The sequence below is a fragment of the Capricornis sumatraensis genome, chromosome 18, assembly GCF_032405125.1.
Source record: "Capricornis sumatraensis isolate serow.1 chromosome 18, serow.2, whole genome shotgun sequence".
NCBI lineage: Eukaryota > Metazoa > Chordata > Mammalia > Artiodactyla > Bovidae > Capricornis > Capricornis sumatraensis.
Window position 1 is genome coordinate 26,984,349 of NC_091086.1, and position 23,505 is coordinate 27,007,853.

At 39.4% G+C, this 23,505-nt stretch overlaps 1 protein-coding gene across 4 annotated transcripts in view; it reads left to right on the forward strand.

Annotated features, from left to right (window-relative positions):
- The window catches only part of PDE4D (phosphodiesterase 4D), a 972,033-nt gene that overhangs the window by 761,490 nt on the left and 187,038 nt on the right, over positions 1–23,505 (forward strand). For all 4 annotated transcript variants that reach the window (XM_068990575.1, XM_068990576.1, XM_068990577.1 and 1 more), the window contains exons 3-4: positions 8,518–8,554; positions 18,759–18,832. In XM_068990575.1, the coding sequence (XP_068846676.1) occupies positions 8,518–8,554; positions 18,759–18,832 (111 nt within the window). The remainder of the gene's footprint in view (positions 1–8,517; positions 8,555–18,758; positions 18,833–23,505) is intronic.

Consider the following 23,505-nt stretch of genomic DNA (forward strand, 5'->3'; position numbering starts at 1 on the left):
CCATGGGTCGGTAAAGCATGATCTGGTGCATAGTAGTTGCACAGAAAGCGTCCTACTCTCATGCCTCTTCTTAATGGCAACCCACTCCAGTACTCTCGCCTGGAAAATCCCATGGACTGAGAAGCCTGGTAGACTACAGTCCATGGGGTCGCAAAGAGTCGGGCATGACTGAGCGACTTCACTTTTACTTTCTTTTAATCTACGGAATTGTTTTACCTCATGCAGCTCTTAAAAAATTGTTGTTCTTGCTACCCATAAATATTTTCCCTGGGAACCCATCTTGGAGAAAAACCAAGCGCGCAGGGCCACTGACGTTAAGAACAGGCCTGTCAAATGAGATAAAGTAGGAAAGAACCTGTTCCTACATCGGAGTGAGGACGCTTCTGAAAGCTTGCTGTGTACTCAACCCTTTCCTGTCCTCCTCCTCCCTCCATGGAGGTCAGGCATCACCATTACACGACAATGATTTGTGCCTTCACATGCCTAGAAGGATCCCTTTCTCGTATTGGCTTTTATTACACAAAGTAAATAGGCTTAGAGAGTGTCTCTATGTCCGCAAATCGCTTTTAACTTCTTACATCTAGAAAACCTTTTGCTATATAATTTTGACAGTGGATCATCTTTCATGCCATCATTTAACAAATTTGAGGCCATTTATTGGTATCATGTGTATTCTCTAATGAAGCCTTAAATTTTGTCTTATGACAAAAAAGAAGAGATTACACTTCAGACTAGAGAATTTTTGCTTATGTTGCATTAGCTCCAGTTTCATTTACTTTCTTATCAATGCATGTGGTATGAGCATACATGGGCCAAAAAATGAAGGGTTTTGTTTTAAGAATGTTTTTTGTCAAATATCAGGCCAGACCTTAATTCTTAAAATGTGAGTAAGCAGTGAGCAAATGATTTAAATTTTTTAAGACTAAATAGCTTTCAATGTCTGACTTTGATATATAACTTTCCTTTCTAAAGTTATAGGATATAACTTATTTATTTTTCTAAAAGATTTTACTTTGGGCAGAATTTCTAGTTTCACAGCAAAATTAAGAGGAAAGCATAGAGATTGCTCATATACTTTCTGTCTGCTACCAGAGTGGTATGTACATCTGTTACAGTTGATGACCTTGCATTGACATTATATGCTTTTAATCTTAGGAAATATACCTTAAAATGAAATTTTGCAGAGCAGATGGTGTTTGAAGGGTTTTTACATTGAGTGGTACAGACAACATAAGATAGTAAATTCTCCTTATACTAATAAGGTTGCACCTTTTCCTCCACAATAATTTTATCCTCCCTTAATTGAAATACAGAGGCAGAAAATCAAAATACTTTCCCTAGGATTGCACTCAAATGCACACACAATGTATACATAAATATATTTATATGGGGGTATTTACATATGCATGCATATGCACATAAATGCCATCTCCTGAGACATTTGTTACATATGACAGGCATGTAATTTAGCTGCACTCTGAATATGAATGTATGATATTGAACTCTCAGGCAGAATTATCACCTCAGTAGGAAACCAACAATTGTTTGATTTCATCTTATTATTTTAGTTTAGGGAAGAAGGACATGAAAATCAGTAGATGGGTAGAGACTGTTTTGTGAGTCATTTTAGTGATTTGTTTTGTTTTGTTCTGCATTTTTACATTAATTGTTCCATTTGTTGTCTTTATGGTATATATCAGCTTCATAAAATGAAAAATGTGCTAGAGATTAGGGATTTTTTGGAATGTGCTTTTGGTATTGATAAATGCCACTACTGATGCCAAATTGCACAGTGTTTAAGCACAGGCCCATCAAGAGTCCCACTGCCTGTGTTTGAATGCTGGCCCCATCATGCCATGGGCATTTGATTTTTTTGTCCTTCTTAGGCCTCCCATCCCTAATCTAAAAAAAAAAAATACCTAATATGGGATAATCAGTGTAATGTTCTTTTGCATAGTGCCTAGTGCATAGTAATCATTTGATAAATATTAATTACCATTATTATTTTATAGGGAATTCCCAGGTGGCTCAGTGGTAAAGAATCTTCCTGCCAATGCAGGAGATGCAGGAGAAGCCCGTTTGATCCCTGGGTCAGGAAGATCCCCTGGAGAAGGAAATGGCAACCCACTCCAGTACTCTTGCCTGGGAAATCCTGTGGACAGAGGAGCCAGGCGGAGTACAGCCCATGGGGTGTGGAGTCAGACACAACTGAGCGACTGAGCACACATATTCTTTTATAATAATTATAATTGTTTGAAATTGTTATTACTATTATTTATCAGTTTGTTGGATATTTGTACTCTGATCTTTCAAAGTAATTATACTGAAAGCCCATTTAAGAAATAAAAAATTATAGGAACATATTAAAAGGGCCCCCAGTGCTGAAATCAACAAACATTGAGTGATTTTGCTGAGCATTCATGGAAAGGAGGTTAGTTTGTTACTATTCAAGTCTATTAGGAAATTACAATTCTAGGCCAAAAGAAAGGGTTAAAAGTACATAAGCTGTTTCCTCATAAAGTTAAAAACTTGGATGTTCTCACACACCTGTTTTCATAGAATAGGTATTAGCTCATTTGTCTGTTAAAATTGAGGAAAGGGCTGTAATTCCGTTTCTCCATTTGGAGTTTTTCCTTTTTGGTTCTAAGGAAAAGAATGGGTTTTAAATGCAAAGTTGACTTTCAAGTGAGGGTTAACATTTCAGCTTGATGACTGATAACTATGGTCAGAATTATAGAAAACCCACTGAAACTATGTATACAGACATGCACAAATGGCTTGGAATTTGATACTGAAAAAATTCAGATTGAATCATACTGCTGCACATAGTACTGAATTGCTTTAATTTTGATCTTGTAGTAACTTACATTATTTTTAGTCCTCCACTCAAATGTTCCTGGACATTCCTGCCAAAATTCAAGTCTTGGTAGTTGTGATTTTGACCATGCTTTTGTGTTAAATGGGTTACCTTAATTCTAAGTGGCCAGTAGCAACAGACAAGGTTTCTTTCAGGTATGGCTGATGTTGGCTTCATGTTATAGGAACTTCAGTTCCTGGGGTCCCATAGTGGAAGTACTAGTCTTTTTTTTATTATTATTATTACTTACAGTGAAGCTAGTTGTAAACTAAAGGGCCAAACAAGGCAGAGAAACCATATTTTCAGGTGAATCTGATAGACAGTGAAGAAGAGTTTTTCTTTGTTTTTGTTGTTATTTTGTTTCAGTAGTATTGTGTCTACTAGGAATTTATGGAATCCATAATACCTCCTTCATAAGTAATTTTAAAAGATTTGTTATATTCTTAAATGAGGCATTCATATTTTCTCAGAGGGCAACATTATTTTTTTGGAAAAGCAATTCATTTGAAAATGATACCTATGGAAAGATATGATTTGGTTTCACAAAAAGTCTTAGTTGCCAAGTTTCCAGAATATTTTTACTGTCTGAAACCATAGTTTCATGATTTTAATTAAAAAGGGTAGCAACACACTGTGCTGTACACCTAAAACTGATCTGACATAAATCAGCTATACTTCAATTTTTTAAAAAGGGTAACAACATGAAATATTCAGCATCACCTTTAATTAGTACACAATGAACACTATTTCTCAAGTAGTATTTTAATATTTGGCTTTGTCTTATGAACATTTTATCAAAATAAGCATTTATTTTTACTAGGTTGTTTTTAAAGGAATGAATGAACTAAAATACATTTGAGTAATTCATATAATTATTAGAATCTATTTTAAGATAGAATTAGCAGTTACATTTCAATGCATTTAGATAGACATCTGCTTGAAAAGTTTAGAGATTACTAAACATAGGCTACAGTCATCAGAAATTATTTAAAAGTATGCCTGTGTGTCAGTCGTGTCCAACTCTTTGCAACCCCATGGACTGTAGCCCACCACGCTCCTCTGTCCATGGGATTTCCCAGGCAAGTATACTGGAGTGTGTTGCCATTTCCTCTTCCAGGGGATCTCCTGCATCTCCTCTATTGGCAGGCAGATTCTTTACCACTGAGCCACCTGGAAAGCCCATTTAAAAAGTATGTGTGCTTAGTCACTCAGTCGTGTCAGACTCCTTGTGACCTTTTTAGACCGTAGTCCACCAGGGTACCCTGTCCATGGGATTTTTCAGGCAAGAATACTGGAATGGGTTGTCATTTCCTCCTCCAGAGATCTTCCTGACTCAGGGCTCAAACCCATGTCTCCTAGCCATCGGGGAAGTCCCATTTAAAAGTATAAAGGCATTTCCCATGGTTCAAAACAATTGGACGCAATCATGTCAGTTTTGATCAACCTCCCATTCCTGGCTATTGGAGGCACATAGAATTACCTTGAAAAAAACTGAATTCATTGGCTGATGCCCAGGAGGAACAGTGACCCTGTCAGGCAGCATGCAGTTTTGAGAGCTCAAGTATTAGGGCACCCTTCTTGAGTCATGGTTAAGTAGAGGGTTAGAGAGAGCAAATGAAAGAACAACCAAAACCTTAGCATGATCTAAATTATAATCATTAGAAGGACCTCTCGCCAGATGGTTCAACTTCTGCCTCTGGAATTGGGAGTGGGGTGGGCACAAAAAGGCGGATATCATCCATTCTTTCTGACAGCTAGTTGGTGCTGAGAAGCTTTTGAATAAAACACTTTGCTAAATGAAAAAAAAGGTATAAAGGTATGTAAAATTTTTCATGATTCAATGGGTTTAGTGTTAAAAACAAGACATAAAGTGGAATTAGAGTAGGATTCTAACTATGTAAGAAATCATGTATCTATAAAAATCATATGTAACATACATTTGCTCACATATCCAGAAGGAAAGTGTTATCAACAGTTTTCTTTGGGTGACTCAAGGTCTTATTGTATTTCCCAAAGTTTCTATAGTTCATATGAGTCTTATATTTGGTATATGCATATATTAGCTTTTTAAAAGATCAGGTATATTGTATTATGTATTTGTTTGTTTGTTTTCTGTGTCTGTACTTCTGTGAACATGGGAATAAAGAGTGGTGAATAGAAAGTTCCTCCTGTGGCTAATTCTTGGGTGTTGTCAAACAGGGCTCCCAGAAGCTTTTTTATGCACTTTTTATTTTGGGGCTCCCAGAAACATTTTAATATACACATTAAAAACAAGAACATACTTGTTCTCTAATTAGCTTCTAATTCTAAAAGAGGAGGGTCAAGGGTGACAATGCGTAGGTGATAGTTTCAAGTCTAAATGAAGAAAGACACTAGGATTTCAAAATACCGTTGTCTGCATGTTTATCAATTCCCTAATTCTATTGACAAACTCCAGAGGAGAACAACTTTCTGGTTTTATAGCCAGAGACAGTGAAGCGTGGAAGATCAAAAAGTTTACACAATATTCAGAAAGTAAGCCTCAGCCCGTGGCCCCTCTTCAAAGCACTAGTTCATCCAGCCACGTATCATCCTGAAATTTGCGATGCATGATACTCAGAAGCAGCAGGTACTTTGTGGCCGCTAATCCTTTTTAGCTTTGTAGGATTAGAAGTCTTCACTCAGTAAAGTATAAACTTTCTTCTAATTAACTGCATCTCCTTTTCCTTCTGGGTTGGTCATAATAAAGTGTGGAAAGGTCATTGGCACTTGTGTTTCACATACAACCTTGAAATGAATTAGTTTACAAAGCTCTGTTTTCGGGTGCTGCTGTTGGTTGAACTTAATTGGTTAAGAAGGCAAGAGGCTTTTCCTCATTTAAGTACTTGAATAGTTTATGGATCCCAGTCAAGTCTCTGTGAGGGTTTGCTTTTTGATTTCTCTCTTTCGGTTTCTTGTCAGTGTTGCTGGCTTCTTTTTTTAAAAATTTATTTATTTATTTATTTTAATTTTTAATTTCTTTTAACTGGCTTCTTATTACAGAAAGAATGAGGGTAGAAAATAAAGCGCTGTAGTAAATACTGCAGTCGTAGCAGAAGGATGGCCAAAGTCATAGGGAGTATTTCTTTTTTTTTTAATTTTTATTATTTTTTTAATGTGACTGTCTTTTTTTTATTATTATTGGAGGCTAATTACTTTACAATATTGTATTGGTTTTGCCATACATCAACATGAATCCGCCACGGGTGTACACATGTTCCCCATCCTGAACCCCTCTCCCACCTCCCTCCTTGTACCATCTCTCTGGGAGTAGTTCTTGACTGTGGTGGTTCCTCTCTGGAAAAAGAATATTCAATAGTGCCCTGTTGAGCTTTCATCATTGGTTTAGATTTCCTGTCTCATCCTGTTGTCTGCTTAGCTGTCATCAATCCAGACCCCTCCCCCGCCCCCGAGGCTGTAGTTGACCCATCCATCTCCCCTCCCCCGTCACCCCACTTGCTCCGGTTATAGCCGTGCTGTGGTCCACAACGCGTGTGTCCTTAGTCGGGTCTGTGCTTTGTCTTCATGTCTCATTAAACAGTGTTTTTCCCCCATAGCAGTAAGCTGAATTGGTGTATCACTATGCAGTTACAGGAGAAGGCAATGGCAACCCACTCCAGTACTCTTGCCTGGAAAATCCCGTGGACGGAGGAGCCTGGTAGGCTGCAGTCCACGGGGTCGCACAGAGTCGGACACGACTGAAGCGACTTAGCAGCAGCAGCAGCAGCAGCAGAGCCTCACATTCCCCTGACTCCAGTAGCGCTGGCTCAGAACTCAGCAGGCTTTGTCTTTGAGGAAGGAGAGAGGCTGCCCCAGGCCCAGGGACCAGAGGGGCTGACTCTGGTTCAGCTCATGTTAACCAGAGCAGGTGACTGACAAAGACTTAGACAAAGATTTTTTTTAAATTATACATTAATTACATATTCAGAGATAACTTAAACCTTATATAATTTTGAAAAGAAAAGAGTAGCTATTTATTAAGGACATTTGCCACTGAAATGCTAGAAATAATTCTACTCTGATTAAAATGAGACAGGCTTGAGATATTTGGCAAAAACAATTTCTGGTCAAGTTAAGTCAAAAGAGTGAAGTATCTCCATCAGTAAAACTATAACTTCCTTTATGCTTTGACAGGGAAAGGGAAGCAAGACTGATAAATGACCCTAAATATCGTATAGTCTAAATAAATTCTTTTCAGTGCTTGGGAGTGAAATATAACTAAAGATAGAATTAAGTGTTTTTATATATGCTCACATGCTTTTCAGTTTAGAGTAATTCAAATCCAGGGTAATTCATGTGAAAAATTAAAAGACTTATTTCCGGGGATTAATATTTGAATGATGCTGTGCCTTTGTCAAGGTGGCTAAGTTCTTAGGAAATAAACTTGGTAATCGAGCAATTATAAAGAATAAAGTGGAAGCAAAGATTGTATCTTTGAAAAGTATCTAGATTTTGTATGAGTTAAATTTTGGCTGTCTGCATAATCTCTCCAAAGAGCAGATGCCCCTCAAAAACATAATTGTGAAATGAAGAGGGTGCAAAATAACACATATTTCCTTAAAAGCGTGTACTATTCCTTTTCTGCTTTATTTTTCCCACACTTTGAATTTGAAGACCTCTGTGTAACTCGATGATGACCAAAACAACTGGTCTAATTATTGGTAACGATCCGTTTACTAACGTCATCCATATGCCGCTAGTGCTGAAGCATATTTCCTGAGTGTTGTTTTAGGTCACTCAAGCCCTTTCCAGAATTGTTCATGAGTGACCAGACTGTTCATCTGCAGTGTTCTCAGGGTCATGTCCTGAAGCTTTCTGTGTAGAATAATTCCATTCCCTTTTGATTAAAGGGCTCCAGCTAGCTACATCAAGATATATCCCGTGGAGATTTTGGAAATCCTTCTCATGAACTGTTCATGCTAAGAAATGCCACGAAAGAACTCTGGGCATGGGTTTCTCACTTTCTTCCAAGTAGACTGTTGCACAACTTTCCTTGCCTCTCCTTGTCTGTCCAAGAGACGTCATGCTGACACCTTGCCCCTGCATCCTCGGCACTGTGTCACTCAGGTTGCTAGAGCAACAGCACACACAGGGTAACATTCCCCAGTAACTATGGCTGCTGGGACCTGAGTCAGTTAAAAAGTTCCACTGGGTTTTTATTAGCATCTGATGCAGCCCCGTGTCACCTACAGTTCCGAGCCCATCCAAGGCTCACACACAGTGATGCTCAGCACCTTCCAGTAGATGGTCCAGGGACCTCTCACTGGATTCACTGCCATTGCTGGCTCCTTCCTGGGTGCCCCTCAGTAATGCCTATAATAAGCAGCCAAGAGTAAACTCAGGTCCTGCTGCTGGAACTCCATTTCTACTGTCGTATATCCTGTGTGCTTAATAACTGTCAGTGGCCTTGGTTGATGATCAAGAAGCCCCTCTTTTTACTCAGGGAACTGGTCAATGGTTAACATCCCAGAAGACACAGCTTCACCCTTGTGACTGAGAAGAACATGTGTTGAAGAATAAGGATGGAATTACTGTAATTCTCTTTGGGGACTTATGAATGTGAAACATACTATTTAATATGGCTTGAAAGTGGTCCTAGAGTGACCAGTGTCATCTAACATGGGATTTGGTTTCTGTTTCAGACATGGAGATGACCTGATTGTGACTCCATTTGCACAGGTAAGCACAGCTTGCTGCTGGACAGGTTTCTTAGTCCTCAGAAAATTTTAATGGCAGGGTTTAGTTCTGGTTCTTAACTTCATTCTAAATCAAACACAAGTACAGATACAAATTCTGTGGTTCACTCAAGTAATCTGAAAGCAATGCTAGAGAATATAACTTTGTCCATATTGGTCTGTTTCTTATAAATCTGAAAACCCAAAGAGTATCTTTGCTTCAAATTACAAATTGCCCAAGTGACATACTTAAGTGGGACCACATTTCCTTAATTGACATAAGCACTTGAAGAGGAAAGCTATATCATGGATTAAATTACATTTAGTATAATTAGGTGCATGATTAGTGCTTGAAATTCAATATTCCAATTCAGCCTGATGCTTTATTTACTCTTCTTTTAAACATGGTATTTGTCCAGAGATTTAACTGAATGACATATTTATGTTTATGTGTTCCTTTTAGGTATACAAATCATGAAAACACTTTAACCACATGATCCGAGAAATACCGGAAGGCGAAAAAAAATCTAAAGAATTTTGGAATATAAAGTAGTGTAGTATAGACCAGTGCTTCTCAACTCTAGTTACACAGTAGAATCACCTGGAAAGATTTTATCCCATGCTGTACCTCTGATCAATTGAATCCAAAAATCTGGACCCAGGCAGTATACTTTTTAAAACCCCCATATTTTCTCAGGGAAAGTTGAGAGCTACTGGAATGGGCAGGCTAGGGATGGCATGGGATAAAACTGATTTAACCTGGGGCATGAAGCAGGTTTGGAGCGGGAAATGGCAACCCACTCCAATATTCTTGCCTGGAGAACCCAATGGACAGAGGAGCCTGGTGGGCTACGCTCCATGGGGTCGCAGAGTCGGACACAACTGAGAGACTGAACACATGAAGCCAGTTTAAAGTCAACACTGACTGTTAATAAGGATGAGCCAGAGAGTTACAAAAATCATAATCAAGGCTAGGCTATGTCACAACTAGCGCTAGTGACATAAGCAACTCACCAACTTCTCTATGACTTTTTTTCCCAGTTGGTAAAATTGGGGACTCAGCTGGTTTAAGATAGACCCCAGCCAAAACCTTTCACTTACTCCTGTTAATGAATGTGCACTGGCAAGCCTGTTCTGCTCTGTGAAAGGACACAAGGCTACTTGTCTCATAAGGTTATCAAGAGATTGAAATAACACCAAGCTTATTTCTAGAAAATAAAATACTTAGTGAATTTTGTGTTGTTATCAGCAAGGGTTCTTTGAACTCCAAAATTTCATAATAGGTATTGTTTTAAAAAATGAGTAATGGCAGTATTTGGATAGCAGAATCATGTATGGTTCTAACACTTTTTCAGATTTCCTGACATTTTTTGAATTTATATTTATTTGTTTTTGGCTATGCTGGGTCTTCGTTGCTGTGCAGACTTTTCTCTGGCTGTGGTGAGCAGGGGCTGCGCTTTTAGTTGCAGAGTGAGGCTTTCTCACTACAGTGGTTTCTTTTGTTACCGAGAGCCCCTCTGCAGTATGTGGGATCTTCCTAGCCCAGGGATCGAACCTGCATCTCCTGCATTGGCAGGGAGAGTCTCTACCACTGAGCAACAAGGGAAATCCCAAATTTCCTGAAGTTTTTAATTGCTATAATTTAGATCAAAATTTCATGAGTCCATAAATAGCAAAGTATGTAGTGATATTTTTCATTAATGCAGGCTATTAAAAATAGAATACCACCACCACCCCTTTTGGAAGTTTAATGTCTCATTTGCTTAAAAGTTTGCTGGAGGTCATTAGTTCTTTCTAATAATTATATTTCTATGTTAAAAAAATTTACAATCATGTTTCATCATATTTTGTGATAATAAAATCATACAAAGCTAAGGACTTTTAATTGATAGTTGTCAAGAAACCATAACTTTATATCTAAAGCTGAGTAACAGAGTAAATCAGGTAAAATAATGTATAAATAACCAACATCAAATGTAAAAACAATCATTCCAACCTGAGTATATTTAGGTCACTATTCTTACTTCTAACTAAAACCTCCAGGTGTTGTTGTAAGAAAAATACACTTAAATATGTAATAAAATGTGAAAAAAAGTAATCTGTAATGTCAAGTAGTATGTGTTAATCTCCAGCTAATTGATCAATAAATTTCAACTTGAACCTTGCCATTAACACTCTTCAATTTTAAGGAAATCTAGCCTTTTACATATCAGACATTTTCTGTAGATATTATAATTGATATACTGAGAAATATATTATGTAAGATATCACTTAGTCTATGTCAATGAACTGTTTAACTAGGATGTATACTTACTAATAATACCCTTGAAATTGGCTCTTTGAATAAAAAACACTCTGTGTAATTTGTGGATATATATGATGCCTGAAAATAATTCTTGGAATCTACTTATGAAAGTTTGTTTATGATTAGCTTAATGACTGATATCACCTTATGGAAGGTAGTTATTACCCAAAAGGCTGCAGATTCTTTTTAAGTGGCTTCATCACACCTTTCACAAATGGCCTTTTACTAGAGTATATAATCTAAGAAGCTCTATGTATGTATGTGTTAGTTGCTCAGTTGTGTCCAACTCTTTGCGACCCCACAAACTGTAGCCCGCCAGGCTCCTCTGTCCATGGATTCTCTAGGCAAGAATACTGGAGTGGGTTGCCATTCTGCTTTTCGACCCAGGAATCAAATCTGTATCTCCTGCACTGCAGATAGATTCTTTACCGTCTGAACTACAGGGAAGTCCCTCCTCAAAGTTTTAGTATAGGCTGGAGTATTCACCATTTAATGCTAAATATTATGATGCTTAAATGGTAAGATGTTTTTCTCACTTGAGTTGAAACCAATATTATTGGTCAACTATACTCGATGGACGTGAGTCTGAGTGAACTCCGGGAGTTGGTGATGGACAGGGAGGCCTGGCGTGCTGCGATTCATGGGGTCGCAATGAGTCGGACACGACTGAGCGACTGAACTCAACTGAACTGATACCATAGTTCCTTTCATCAATAGACAGAAGACTGTAGACATTTAACAGGTCACTCAGGGAAGTGTTGAAATAGGCCAAAGAATTCCCCTCATTCCTAACATGCTTTGGGGTTGCTGATTTCACACTAGATTATTCCAATGAAAAAAGCCATACTACTTTCAAAATAAAACCTTTGGCATAGAAAAAATAAATATGAGTAAAAGGAAGAAAAAGAAAAGTTCCTATAATTTTAAACCCTAAAAGACTGACATTTTACTTTCTACCCCTCTCAGCTTATTTTCCTGTGTGTATTTGTTGCCCTTGTAAAGTCACTAAGTTGTATCCGACTCTTTCCAACCCATAAGCTATAGCACACCAGGCTTCCCTGTCCTTCAGCATTTCCTGGAGTTTGCTCACACTCATGTCCATTGGGTTGGTGATGTCATCCAACCATCTTGTCCTCTATCACCCTTTTCTCCTGCCCTCCATCTTTCCCAGCATCAGGGTCTTTCCCAATGAGTTGATTCTTCACATCTGGTGGCCAAAGTATTGGAACTTCAGCAAAAGTCCTTCCAGTGAATATTCAGAGTTGATTTCCTGTGTGTATTTTCCCTTTAGAATGGGTCTCCTGCTGTTTCAGCTGCTCAGTGCCTCCTTCCAAGCCCGTCTCATTGTCTGCCTCTTCTTGAGAACTCATTTCTTCATGCTTTACCTTCATCTCCAAAGCAGGAAAGGATCCCTCGCTGTTGTTCCCCAGCCAGTTTCCTGTGAAGTGAAGAGAATAAAATGTTAGGTTATGAGAGAAACTGAAAAGATGTGCAAGGTCATATTCCACTTTGATGGACAGAGCTGAGCCTACAGCATCAGGCATAGACATAACCTTCAGCAAAGACCCCCCACTACCCTCCCTATTCTGTTCCCAAGTCTGCAACACTGTCAGGGTTAGAAACTCTTGCTGGCGTTCAATCTAAACACTTTTCCACTTCTAGTTTCTTATGTTTCCCCCTGTAAGTTCAGAATCTTTTTGCTCCCCAGGAAAATAACAGCTCTAAATATTTTATTGTTTTACATTTGAAATAGTCTCTTGTGCTTATGTGATGTCTTTGGGTTTGGGTATTTCCTTAGAGTAAGTGTTGACAGGAATGGTGTCATGTCACCTGATGCCACTTAGCAGCTGACCTTTTCCTCCCAAGGGTGAAGTCTCACTTTGGCCAGAGATCTTGAGGGGCCGAGGAACACCAAGTAGGCACAACACTGATGCAGTACAGGGAACCCTGCTTTGTAACCAGTTGCCTCTGGCCCCACCTTTTCCGTTATTTGTATCGCATCATGAATGACTGCCTTGTAAAATTCTTAGTCAATCAGAATCCTCCCCTGGAAGTGTGCAAAAAAGTGGAATCTTTAGTTTAACAAAGGACAGAAAACATCCAGATATTATCTTGTATCCCCCACCCTCACCTCATTCAGACTGAGCGAGATATACTTGATTTAAAAGTACAGAGTAGGCACAGCCAAGTCATTTCACTTTTACTGAAATTATAGCACCTAGGGTAATTTTAGGAAAAACGTGGTGGTTATTAACCTTGTAGAACATTACTATCCCATGGTAATGGGACATTGTTGATTTTTTAAAATGCCTCTGTATGTCTTTTCCCTGTTTCACCCAGAAATAGCAATCTTGTGGTCTTGTCATTGAATCCAATAAGATCTCCTTGTTTCTTTCTCTAAGAAAGAAGAAAATCATCAGATTTCAGTTGCTTCTACCTGTTGGGTTTTTTATCCTTCATTAAAATAAATTTCAGTAGCATGTTCTAGGAATCTAAATACTTTTGGGGTTGAACTATATAAAATTAGCAATATTCAACCTTTGCTGGCATACAAAGACAGCAAGTTCATATAGTTTAACCAGACATAACTTGGAAAGAGATTTTCTGCCAAAATGACCTTTCTATCTTGTAAATAATCACAATTTGGCTCCAATATTTTTTCTGGAAGCAAAACCAAGACAAAGAGTTCTTTCTCCCTCCTCAGCCCCTCCGCCCCACCCAATCTAAGGCCTGTGGCAACTCATGGTCTATGTTTTATTGCCATCTAGTGGCTTAACATGTATCCGAAATGAAAACATCCTCAAAGCTATTTACTTCTTGGTTGTTATTTTATCAAGCAAGAGTTTTTAACAGGCCTGTCATTGCCATATCTTTTTTTTTTTTTTAAAGCAATCTCCTCTTTAAGTCTTTTCCAGAAATTATTAATATAGAAGTACACATTCCTTTTATGTGAGTACGTTCAGATGTTTAACTTTTTAATGAAATCCACATTCGTCTGCCATTTTCAGAGAATCTTTTTGGTTAATAAATGTTGAGAAATACCTAAGAAAGGGGACTTCTCCCAGTAGTCCAGTGGTTAAGACTTTTCCCTTCTACCGCAGGGAACACAGGGATCAAGGGTTAGGGAACTAAGATGTTTCATGCTGTGTGATACAGCCAAGAAAGTCTTAGATTAATGTGTGTAAATAACATTTGATCCCTCTTACAGGCCAATACAACTGTGTGCGAAAATTTCCATATCAGTGTCCTAATTATCTTTTCTAAAACATTCTCCTCTTTCCCAATGTATTTTGACCTTGAATCATTATGCTTTTGCTTGGAGGGGCAGAAGAAAAAGAAATGACCCTAATTTTGTAACCATTGAGCTGTTATTGTGGGAGAAAAACCTCAGGGGTCTTTTGGTTAGTAATCATTAAAGACTGACGAAAACTATCGGAGTGTTAGAGCTCTGACTACAGCTCTTAAAGGTTTGAATTCAAGGGGCACGAGAGCTGCTCTGTAACAGAAGTGAAGAATAATTAAACCCTAGCTCAGGGGCTCGTGTGAAACTGTTTCTGGCTCTTCCCCTATAACCTGCAGTAGCAGATGCTCCACTCTTTGTGTTCTCCAATGCCAGTGAGCAACAGAGAAGTCTAACACAGTGCCTTTGGGTTGTGTCACCCAGTATCACTGGACTTGGCCCAGGGTAACACCCGTTGTAACATTTGATTGGCACTTCTATTTACACTTCCGCTGGTATCATGAATGTCATGCTGCAGAAGATAGTAGTTAATGCTTAATACAACATTATGAAATGTTATTGGCCCTCAGTTCAGTCCAGTTCAGTCGCTCAGTTGTGTCTGACTCTGCGACTCCATGGACTGCAGCAAGCCAGGCTTCCCTGTGCATCACCAACTCCCAGAGTTTACTCATCATGTCCATTGAGTCGGTGATGCCATCCAACCATCTCATCCTCTGTCGTCCCCCTTCTCCTCCCACCTTCAATCTTTCCCAGCATCAGGGTCTTCACAAATGTGTCAGTTCTTCGCATCAGGTGGCCAAACTATTGGAGTTTCAGCTTCAGCATAAGTCCTTCCAATGAATATTCAGGACTGATTTTCTTTAGGATGGACTAGTCGGATCTCCTTGCTGTCCGAGGGACTCTCAAGAGTCTTCTCCAGCACCACAGTTCAAAAACATTAATTCTTCAGCACTCAGCTTTCTTTATAGCCCAACTCTCACATCCATACATGACTACTGGAGAAACCATAGCTTTGACTAGATGGACCTTTGTTGGCAAAGTATTTTAATATGCTGTCTAGATTGGCCATAACTTTTCTTCCAAGGAGCAAGCATCTTTAATTTCATGGCTGCAGTCACCATCTGCAATGAATTTGGAGCCCCCCAAAATAAAGGCTGCCACTGTTTCTACTGTTTCCCCATCTATTTGCCATGAAGTGATGCAACCAGATGCCATGATCTTAGTTTTCTGAATGTTGAGATTTAAGCCAACTTTTTCACTCTCCTCTTTCACTTTCATCAAGAGGCTCTTTAGTTCTTTGCTTTCTGCCCTGCTATCTGCCCTGCTATTTGTCTTACTACAAGAAAAATACTGTAATACTTGCACCCATGGGGAATGATATAGCTACCAGGTTATTTACTGGCAGTGTTTGTAAAAGTGAAATTTAGGAGACAATCTAGAAGTCAACGAATGACATATATATACTACCGTGTATAATATAGATCGCTAGTGAGAAGCTGATGTGTAGCATAGGGAGCCCAGCTCATGTTCTATAATGATCTAGAAGGGTGGAATGGGGAGGTGGGAGGAGGCTGAGCAAGGAGGGGGTATATGTATACTTAGAGCTGATTCACCTTGTTGTACAGCAGAAACTAGCACAACATTGTAAAACAATTATACTCTAATTAAAAAATAAATTAAAAATAAAGTCGGTGAGAAGAGGGGACAGGCAACTGAATGGGGGAGGGGCTAAAAGGGAAATCTCTTTCTTCACTTTTTATTTTGAAATATTTCACCCATATAAGAGAAATTATCCAGTGACTCTCTAAAATACAAGAATAAAAATCAGAAGTTTAAGAAATAGAACAGTGCCAATATTTTAATGCTCTGAGTGTCCCTCCCAGAGTCCATCTATCTGCCTTCTCTCAGAAATAATTTGATTTTTATCTTTGTTACTGAGAAGGAGACAGTTTACTTTTGTTTAAACTTTGTACCATGTGAAGATACAGATTATGCAAAAATAAATACAAAATTTAAAAATTAAATTAAAAAAACAATAAAAGTATCTAATTTAATATCTTTATTATAACAAAGGCAAAAATCTTTACATAGAAAAACAAGTAGAGTATGTCTTTCATGAAGTAATTCTTGCTTTCAAGTGAGCATAGAACATGAATTACCCGTGATACTATTTCTACTTGTCCAGCTGTCCGATGCAGTGTACTTACTGTAACTTATTAAAAATGAAGTTCTCAGAATTCTGAAGTTAACATTTTGCCTAGAACAAGGATCAACCGGAGGGGGGTATAATAATCTTACTCAAAATGCTTTATTAGTGTATTTGATATTCAATTCTTCAAGCATAAATTTAGCCTGCATGGTTTAATGACAGTGGATCATTTGTCAGAATTCTTTCTGCATCATTCAAGATTTCATGCCTAATAAAAGACATCATGGTTTGATGTCAGCAGTTGGCTATCTGAATACTTCGTCATAGGCGGCATGACCTTTCGGTACTGTGAGTTGTTTATACGCAATAGTGAGCCAGATTTTTCCAGTGACTGAGTTCATTGTGATTGGCACCTTAGGAAACATCATTAACCCCTAAAGCTGCAGGTCACTCCCTGTGCGTGCTCACTCGTGTCCGACTCTGGGACCTCATGGACTGTAGCCGGCCAAGTATCTCTGCCCATGGGATTTTCCCGGCAAGAATACTGGAGTGGGTTGTCATTTCCTTCTCCAGGGGATCTTCCTGATCCAGGGATCGAACTCTCATCTCTTAAGTCTCCGCAGGCAGGCAGATTCTTTACCCCTGAGCCACCTGGGAAGTCACTGTCCCAGGGCATAAACAGTTTCCAAGTGACTTACAAGAATTAATGCCAGTTTTGAAAATATCTGAGATATTTTTGTCTTAAAATTTAGACTGACTTTAGTCTAGGTCAGTGCCAAACGACAAAATTCTGGAAACAGTTCTGGAACTGTTGGAGCAATTATAAAAAATTTGCCCCTCCCACCCTGACAGTGTATTGTCAGTGATAAGCCTTATATAAGTTTCCTATGCACACACAAAATCATTACATAGACTGTCGCCATAATGGGCTAATAGTCACTGAGTGCCTTCTGCTTGCCAAGCATTGTTCTTGGCACCTAACCTGCCATGTCACTTCATTTTCACGGCAACCCTGTGAGGTAGATGTTACTATGCATGCGTGTGTTCAGTCACTTCAGTCATATCTGACTCTGTGATCCATGAACTGTAGCCCACCAGGCTCCTCTGTCCATGGAATTCTCCAGGCAAGAATACTGGAGTGGGTTGATACGCCCTCCTCCAGCAGATCTTCCCAGCCCAGGAATCAAACCCTTATTGCCTGTGTTTCCTGCATTGCACCCAGGTTCTTTACCCACTGAGCCACCTGGAAAGCCCAGATGTTACTATAAAACCTGTTGGTCACTCAGTCATGTCCAACTCTCTGCAATTCCATGGACTGTAGCCCTCCAGGCTCCTCTGCCCATGGAATTCTCCAGGCAGGAATATCGGAGTGGGTTGCCATTCCCTTCTCCAGGGGATCTTCCTGATCCAGGGATTGAGCATGGGTCTCCTGCATTGCAGGCAGGCTCTTTACCATCTGAGCCATCAGGGAAGTCCAGACATTACTATATTGGTTTATAGATGAGAAAGTTAGGGTCAAAGAGATGATAGAATTTTATAAGTTCACACACTGACTGTGTAAGAGAGCCAGGCAACCTGGGTTGTTGTATGGCACCTAATGAGACATCTGAAATAGACATTCTAGATAAACTTAACATGCTGATTGTCACCCAGATGACCCGTACTCTCACCTGATATAGACTCCAGCCTCAGGAGACTTGTCCATTCTAGGAGAAAGTGAGGGGGTAGATGGAGATACAGTATTCTTGTCACTTCTCCCTCCTGGTCTTTAGATTCTTTTGCCACTTTATAGTTTCACTACAAGTAGAAAAAGGAAGAGTTATTAGAGACAGTGGGACCCGTTGGTACGTGGATATGTTTGTGTCCATGTACTCATTTATCCAACAAATTTGTCTTGAGTATCTTGTGTGGGCCAGACACTGTACGCATCCAGGGCAGTCCCTTTTTGCTTGAGACCTTATAATTCATGATTCAGATAACCTTAATGAAGAAAAGAATCTCTGTTTACTAGAATAGCTGTGTGGTAAAGGTGAGAAAACAATTTAAAGTATACTTCGTTTGCTGACTTCAAGACTGTAGCATTCTTGGTGAAGATACTGAGGATAATTTTGTTTTACATTTTTTTTACCTAAAGTGAGCCTTAATATTTTACAGGATGCAATTTCAAATTTTTATAAGATGCAACAGCAGCCCTCTCTCTATATATTTCCTGTTATACTGTTTTACTGACTGGGGAATCCAGCAATACTATGAAAACTGCTGCTAAGGTCACCATATTCATAGACAGTGTGGACAAATATCTGGAAAATCCCTGTCTGGCCTCTCTGGATTTCAAATAGATCCATGTCACCTTCACCAGTTGCTGGGAGATTCTTCAGTACGATATGAAGCTAAGCTGCAAGCAACATTAAACTTTCCCTTAGCAAACTGTTTTTAAAAGTCACCAAACTGTTTCATATTGCATTAAAGAGGGCCTTATTTCAAGAAGTTTAAGTAATCCTGTTTTCCTGTAGGTCTTGGCCAGCCTGAGAACTGTACGAAACAACTTTGCTGCATTGACTAATTTGCAAGACCGAGCACCTAGCAAGTAAGTTATTCTTTTTACCCCCTCCTTCCAGCCAACCTTTTAAATAGTGTTTTCTCAGTTTGATTGAGCTTGAGGCAATATATTAGATTTCTCTGAATCATTGCCATGGTGTCTAACCATTTACACTAAGTCATATGAAGTCCTGTTAATTTACTATAAATACTTTGGAGTGATGGTTCTCATATCAGAAATGAATCAGGATGACAAATAAATATGGTGATTCCATCTGTCAGAGATCACCTGGCATGATCAGTCCTCTGCCTAGTCATTTACACACAGGGTAACTTTATAGTTTGGGCTTACTTCATAAATTAACCATTGACAAATAATGTCATCAAGACTTGAAGTTAACCCAAAGGCATCCTCTTAATTCTAGCATGACCGTTACTTGGGGAAGCCTCATATCACAGGTGTGTGTGTTAGTCGCTCAGTCGTGTCCGACTCCTTGCAACTGCGTGGACTGCAGCCCTCCAGGCTCCTCTGTCCATGGGATTCTCCAGGCAAGAATACCGGAATGGGTTGCTAGTCCCTTCTCCAGGGGATCTTCCTGACCCAGGGATTGAACCCAGGTCTCCCGCATTTCAGGCAGATCCTTTAGTGTCTGAACCATGAGGGAAGACTGATATCACAGGGAAGATCTCTAATTCTCCTGCTGTTACTGACTTGGATCAGCAGTTAACAAAATTGGGATTTATGGGATGACAGGGGAAGGAAGTATTTGAAAGAGAGAAAGATGAGAAGGAAAATAACTATAACTCGGTTCTAATAAAGATGGGAAATGAAAAAAAAGAAAATTAATTTTCCAAGATTAAATGGAAAACTGATTAGTTATTCGCATTCCATTTTTGTGCTAACCTATTATGAATAATGAGGGCTTCCCAGGTGGCTCAGTGCTAAAGAATCCACCTGCCAAGGTTTGATCCCTGGGTCTGGAAGATCCCCTGCAGCCCACTCCAGTATTCTTGCCTGGGAAATCCCATGGACAAAGGAGCCTGGTGGGCTGCTGTCCATGGACACGATATAGCAACTAAACAACAACATTATGAATAATACAATGTTATCATTAAAATATCAACTCTAAAGAATTTTCAAGGAAAAAAATTCCTTAAATCAATATGAAGAGGAAAGTGAATAAAAATGTGTGTGAACTTATCTATGGATATAAAATTTTGTTGTAATTACTACTTCTTAAAGAACGCACACAAAAAAATCTAAACTTTCCATCCCATAATAGCAGAATCCACCTCCCAAATTCACTTTCCCTGTGATTAAAAAAATCTCTGGCCATTATACCCATACTTTCTGTGACAGAACAAGGTTTAAATTAAAAAATCAGTATAAATGCCACAATGCAAATAATTGGAATGGAACTCAGAAGGTTCAGTTGACTTTCACATTTTGCAAGTAATGAAATTTTGCAGTCCTACTGCTCCTAAGCATTTCTCACCTCCCTCTTCCCCTCTTCATCCACTGGGCTAACTGTAATTCATTTTTTAGGTTACAACTTAAAATGTAATTTCATTTGGGGTACTATCTCTAAGTAACACCCCTCTTGCATCCACACCCACAGGACCCAACTCGGGTGGTGTGCCTATCCATCACCTTCTGATTACATTCTGTCCTTCACCCCTATTTTAGCACATTCCTCTCAGTATTCCAGTTGCCTGATCTCTTGTCTGAATGCTGCTTAAGAATTTCAGGTCCCAGAAAGCAGAGGTTGTATCTAGTTCATTTTGAATTCCCAGTGCCTAGTGTAATACCCAGCACAGTCACTCTGCACGTGCTTGACGGCTGGAAGGGTGACACAGAAATCCAGCTTGGGAAACCTAAGGGTATGTTTCGAGCTGCCTGTTCATTGCCAAACATGTCTTCCATGTTCAGTGGCCTCCTTGGTGCTTTTGGCATTTGGCAGCTCCCAAGTTCCATGACCTTCTCTGTGGAAAGTCGCAGCTCTGCAGGAGAAATTAAGTTACTGGTGTCCCTTCTAAACTTTTCAACCTCAATTTTTGTCCAGTAAATTGAGATTTTTGTCTTTGGAAGGTGAACAAAAACTTTGTAACTAATTCCTTTTACGCTTCCTTCGGCCTTGGTCATTTGAGTAGCAGCGTCTGTACCTGTGGGCAGGCAGACAGTTGTTCAGCAGGCATGACGGCATCAGGCTAGTCTTTCTGTCCCCAGAGAGATGATCTGAGGCTTCTTCTATATGAGACAAAGGTTTTCAACTGACTCACAAGGGCAAAACAGATTAAAATGGAAAAGAGCAGCTAAGAGGAAGGTAGAAAAACATAATTTCTGCCTGAACTTGACCTGCCTTATAGTGCCCTGGGTGAAGTCTAAATAATACCAGTATTATCTGGTAGACTTGTTTTTCTGGGCTTCCCAGGTGGCTTAGTGGTAAAGAATCTGCCTGCAAATGCAAGAGACACAGGAGCCATAGGTTTGATCCCTGGGTCTGGAAGATCTCTGGAGTAGGACATGACTACCCACTCCAGTATTCTTTACTGGAAAATTCCGTGGACAGAGGAGCCTGGCAGGGTGCAGTCCACATGGTAGCAGAGAGTCAGACATGAGCACAAAGGTATGTGTAGTCTCTCTTTTGATTGAAACAGATTTGTACCTTCTTTATAGCTTCAAACCCAATCAGCCTTCTCAGGTATCAGAATAGTAGGACTCAATCTACACACAGATAAACTCTATTCTATTCAGTGATAGCAAAATGGATATGGCAAAATGGTTCATCACATCATGAGTTGAGGGAACCATAATTTCCCACTGGGTACTCACAATGCCACTAGAACACTCCCAAGCCCATCCTTGGATTTTGTGAAAGGTATATGCAAGGGACTTCACTGGTATCTCAGCTGGTAAAGAATCTGCCTGCAATGCAGGAGACCTGGGTTCAATCCCTGGGTTGGGAAGATCCTCTGGAGAAGGGAATGGGTACCCACTCCAATATTCTTGCCTGGAGAATTCCGTGGACAGTAGCCTGGTGGGCTACAATCCATGGAGTCATAAAGAGTTGGACATAACTGAGAGACTTTCGCTGCACTAGCTTGCATAATCCACCATTTCTGAATCCTATAAGAAATGAGTTTGGAAGGATATATCTGAAGCCCTGACCCCTGCAGACCCTCACTTGCTCACAGCTGACTTTTGTTAACTTGCTGCTAGTTCCTGTCCCCTGCTCTTCCTTGCCCTTGAGATTTTCCATTCCAGAAGTGAGTTCTGGCTCATTCTTTGTTAAATGATTTATCACTGTAGCCGTGGATCAAATGATTAATATTTTCTGCTGTTGTTACTTGTTGAAATATCAAGTTCCCAAGTGCCAGTTGTCAGGTTGATATCAAAAGAAGATAATAAGGAACAAGCGCATGATTTGGTTTTCAAAACTATAGAAAAGTTTTAGAAAATATTTCTTTGATACCTTTTCCAGAAAAAAATCAATACTTTCTAAATTTTCACAGAGGAAGGACTAAAAAGGAGTAATCATTATATGTGCCTGTCCTCAGGCGCTAAGTTGTATCCAACTCTTTGGGACCCCATGGACTGTAGCCCACCAGGCTCTTCTGTCCATGGGATTTCCCAGGCAAGAATACTGCAGTGGGTTGCCATTTCCTTCTCCAGGGACCTTCCTGACTGAGGGATCGAACCTGCAACTCCTGTGTCTCCTGCATTAGCAGGTGGATTCTTTACCGCTGAGCCACCAGGGAAGCCCAATCATTATATGAACGATTTGAATAATAAACTCTCAGCAAGTAGATGACTATTGGTATATAGACCAGAACTATTTCCAAGTAGCATTTTTAAGCATTAAACTTTCTTTTTAATGAAGCATTAATTAAGTTTCATAATAAAAACTAAAATGACTCAGAAGTTAACTTTGGTGCATTTTCAATCAAATGAATGCAAAATTTCAATCCCAAACTGATAACCAGTAAAGTTAAGAGCAATGAAACAGTCAGATGCTGACTGGAACCCAGGCAGTGGGAATTTAAAAAGTGCCAGACTGCTTTCCCCATGTACCTCCCAGCCCTGCTAAGAGATCTTTCATCTCAGAGAGGCAGATTGGACCAAGGCTCCGCAGGAACCTACCATCTGCAGAGGTTGCCTAAAAAAGCTGCCTAAAAAATAAGGCGACAGAGTAGAGCATGGGGCCCTGGAATCACAAATCTCAGCTTTCTTACTTTGAAGAAGCCTTTTAAATTCCCAAAGCTTGTGTTTTCCTCATTGGTAAAATGGGAACAATGAAACTGTCTTCCTTAAGCTTTGTTGTAAGGATTAAATGAGATCATCCATCTAAAGTGCTCATTTAGCAAAATGTCAGACACACATTAAGCCCCTTATTAAGGGTTAGCCACTACTGGTGCTACCAAAACAACCCCCAAAATGAAAACAAACACTTTTGAGACATCTTTGAATGTATCTATTTTATAAAATGTTTTAAATATCACTGTATTTTAAGAGCTTTCAATTCTAGTAACTTCCTTTTTTTTTAAATTGGAGAATAATTGCTTTACAATGTTGTGTTGATTTCTGCCATACAACAGGGATCAGTCATAAGTGTGTGTGTGTGTGTGTGTGTGTGTGTGTGTGTGTGTATCCCCTCTCTCTTTAGCCTTCCTGCCACACACCCCCACCCCTCTAGGCCATCACAGAGTCATAACACCTTTATA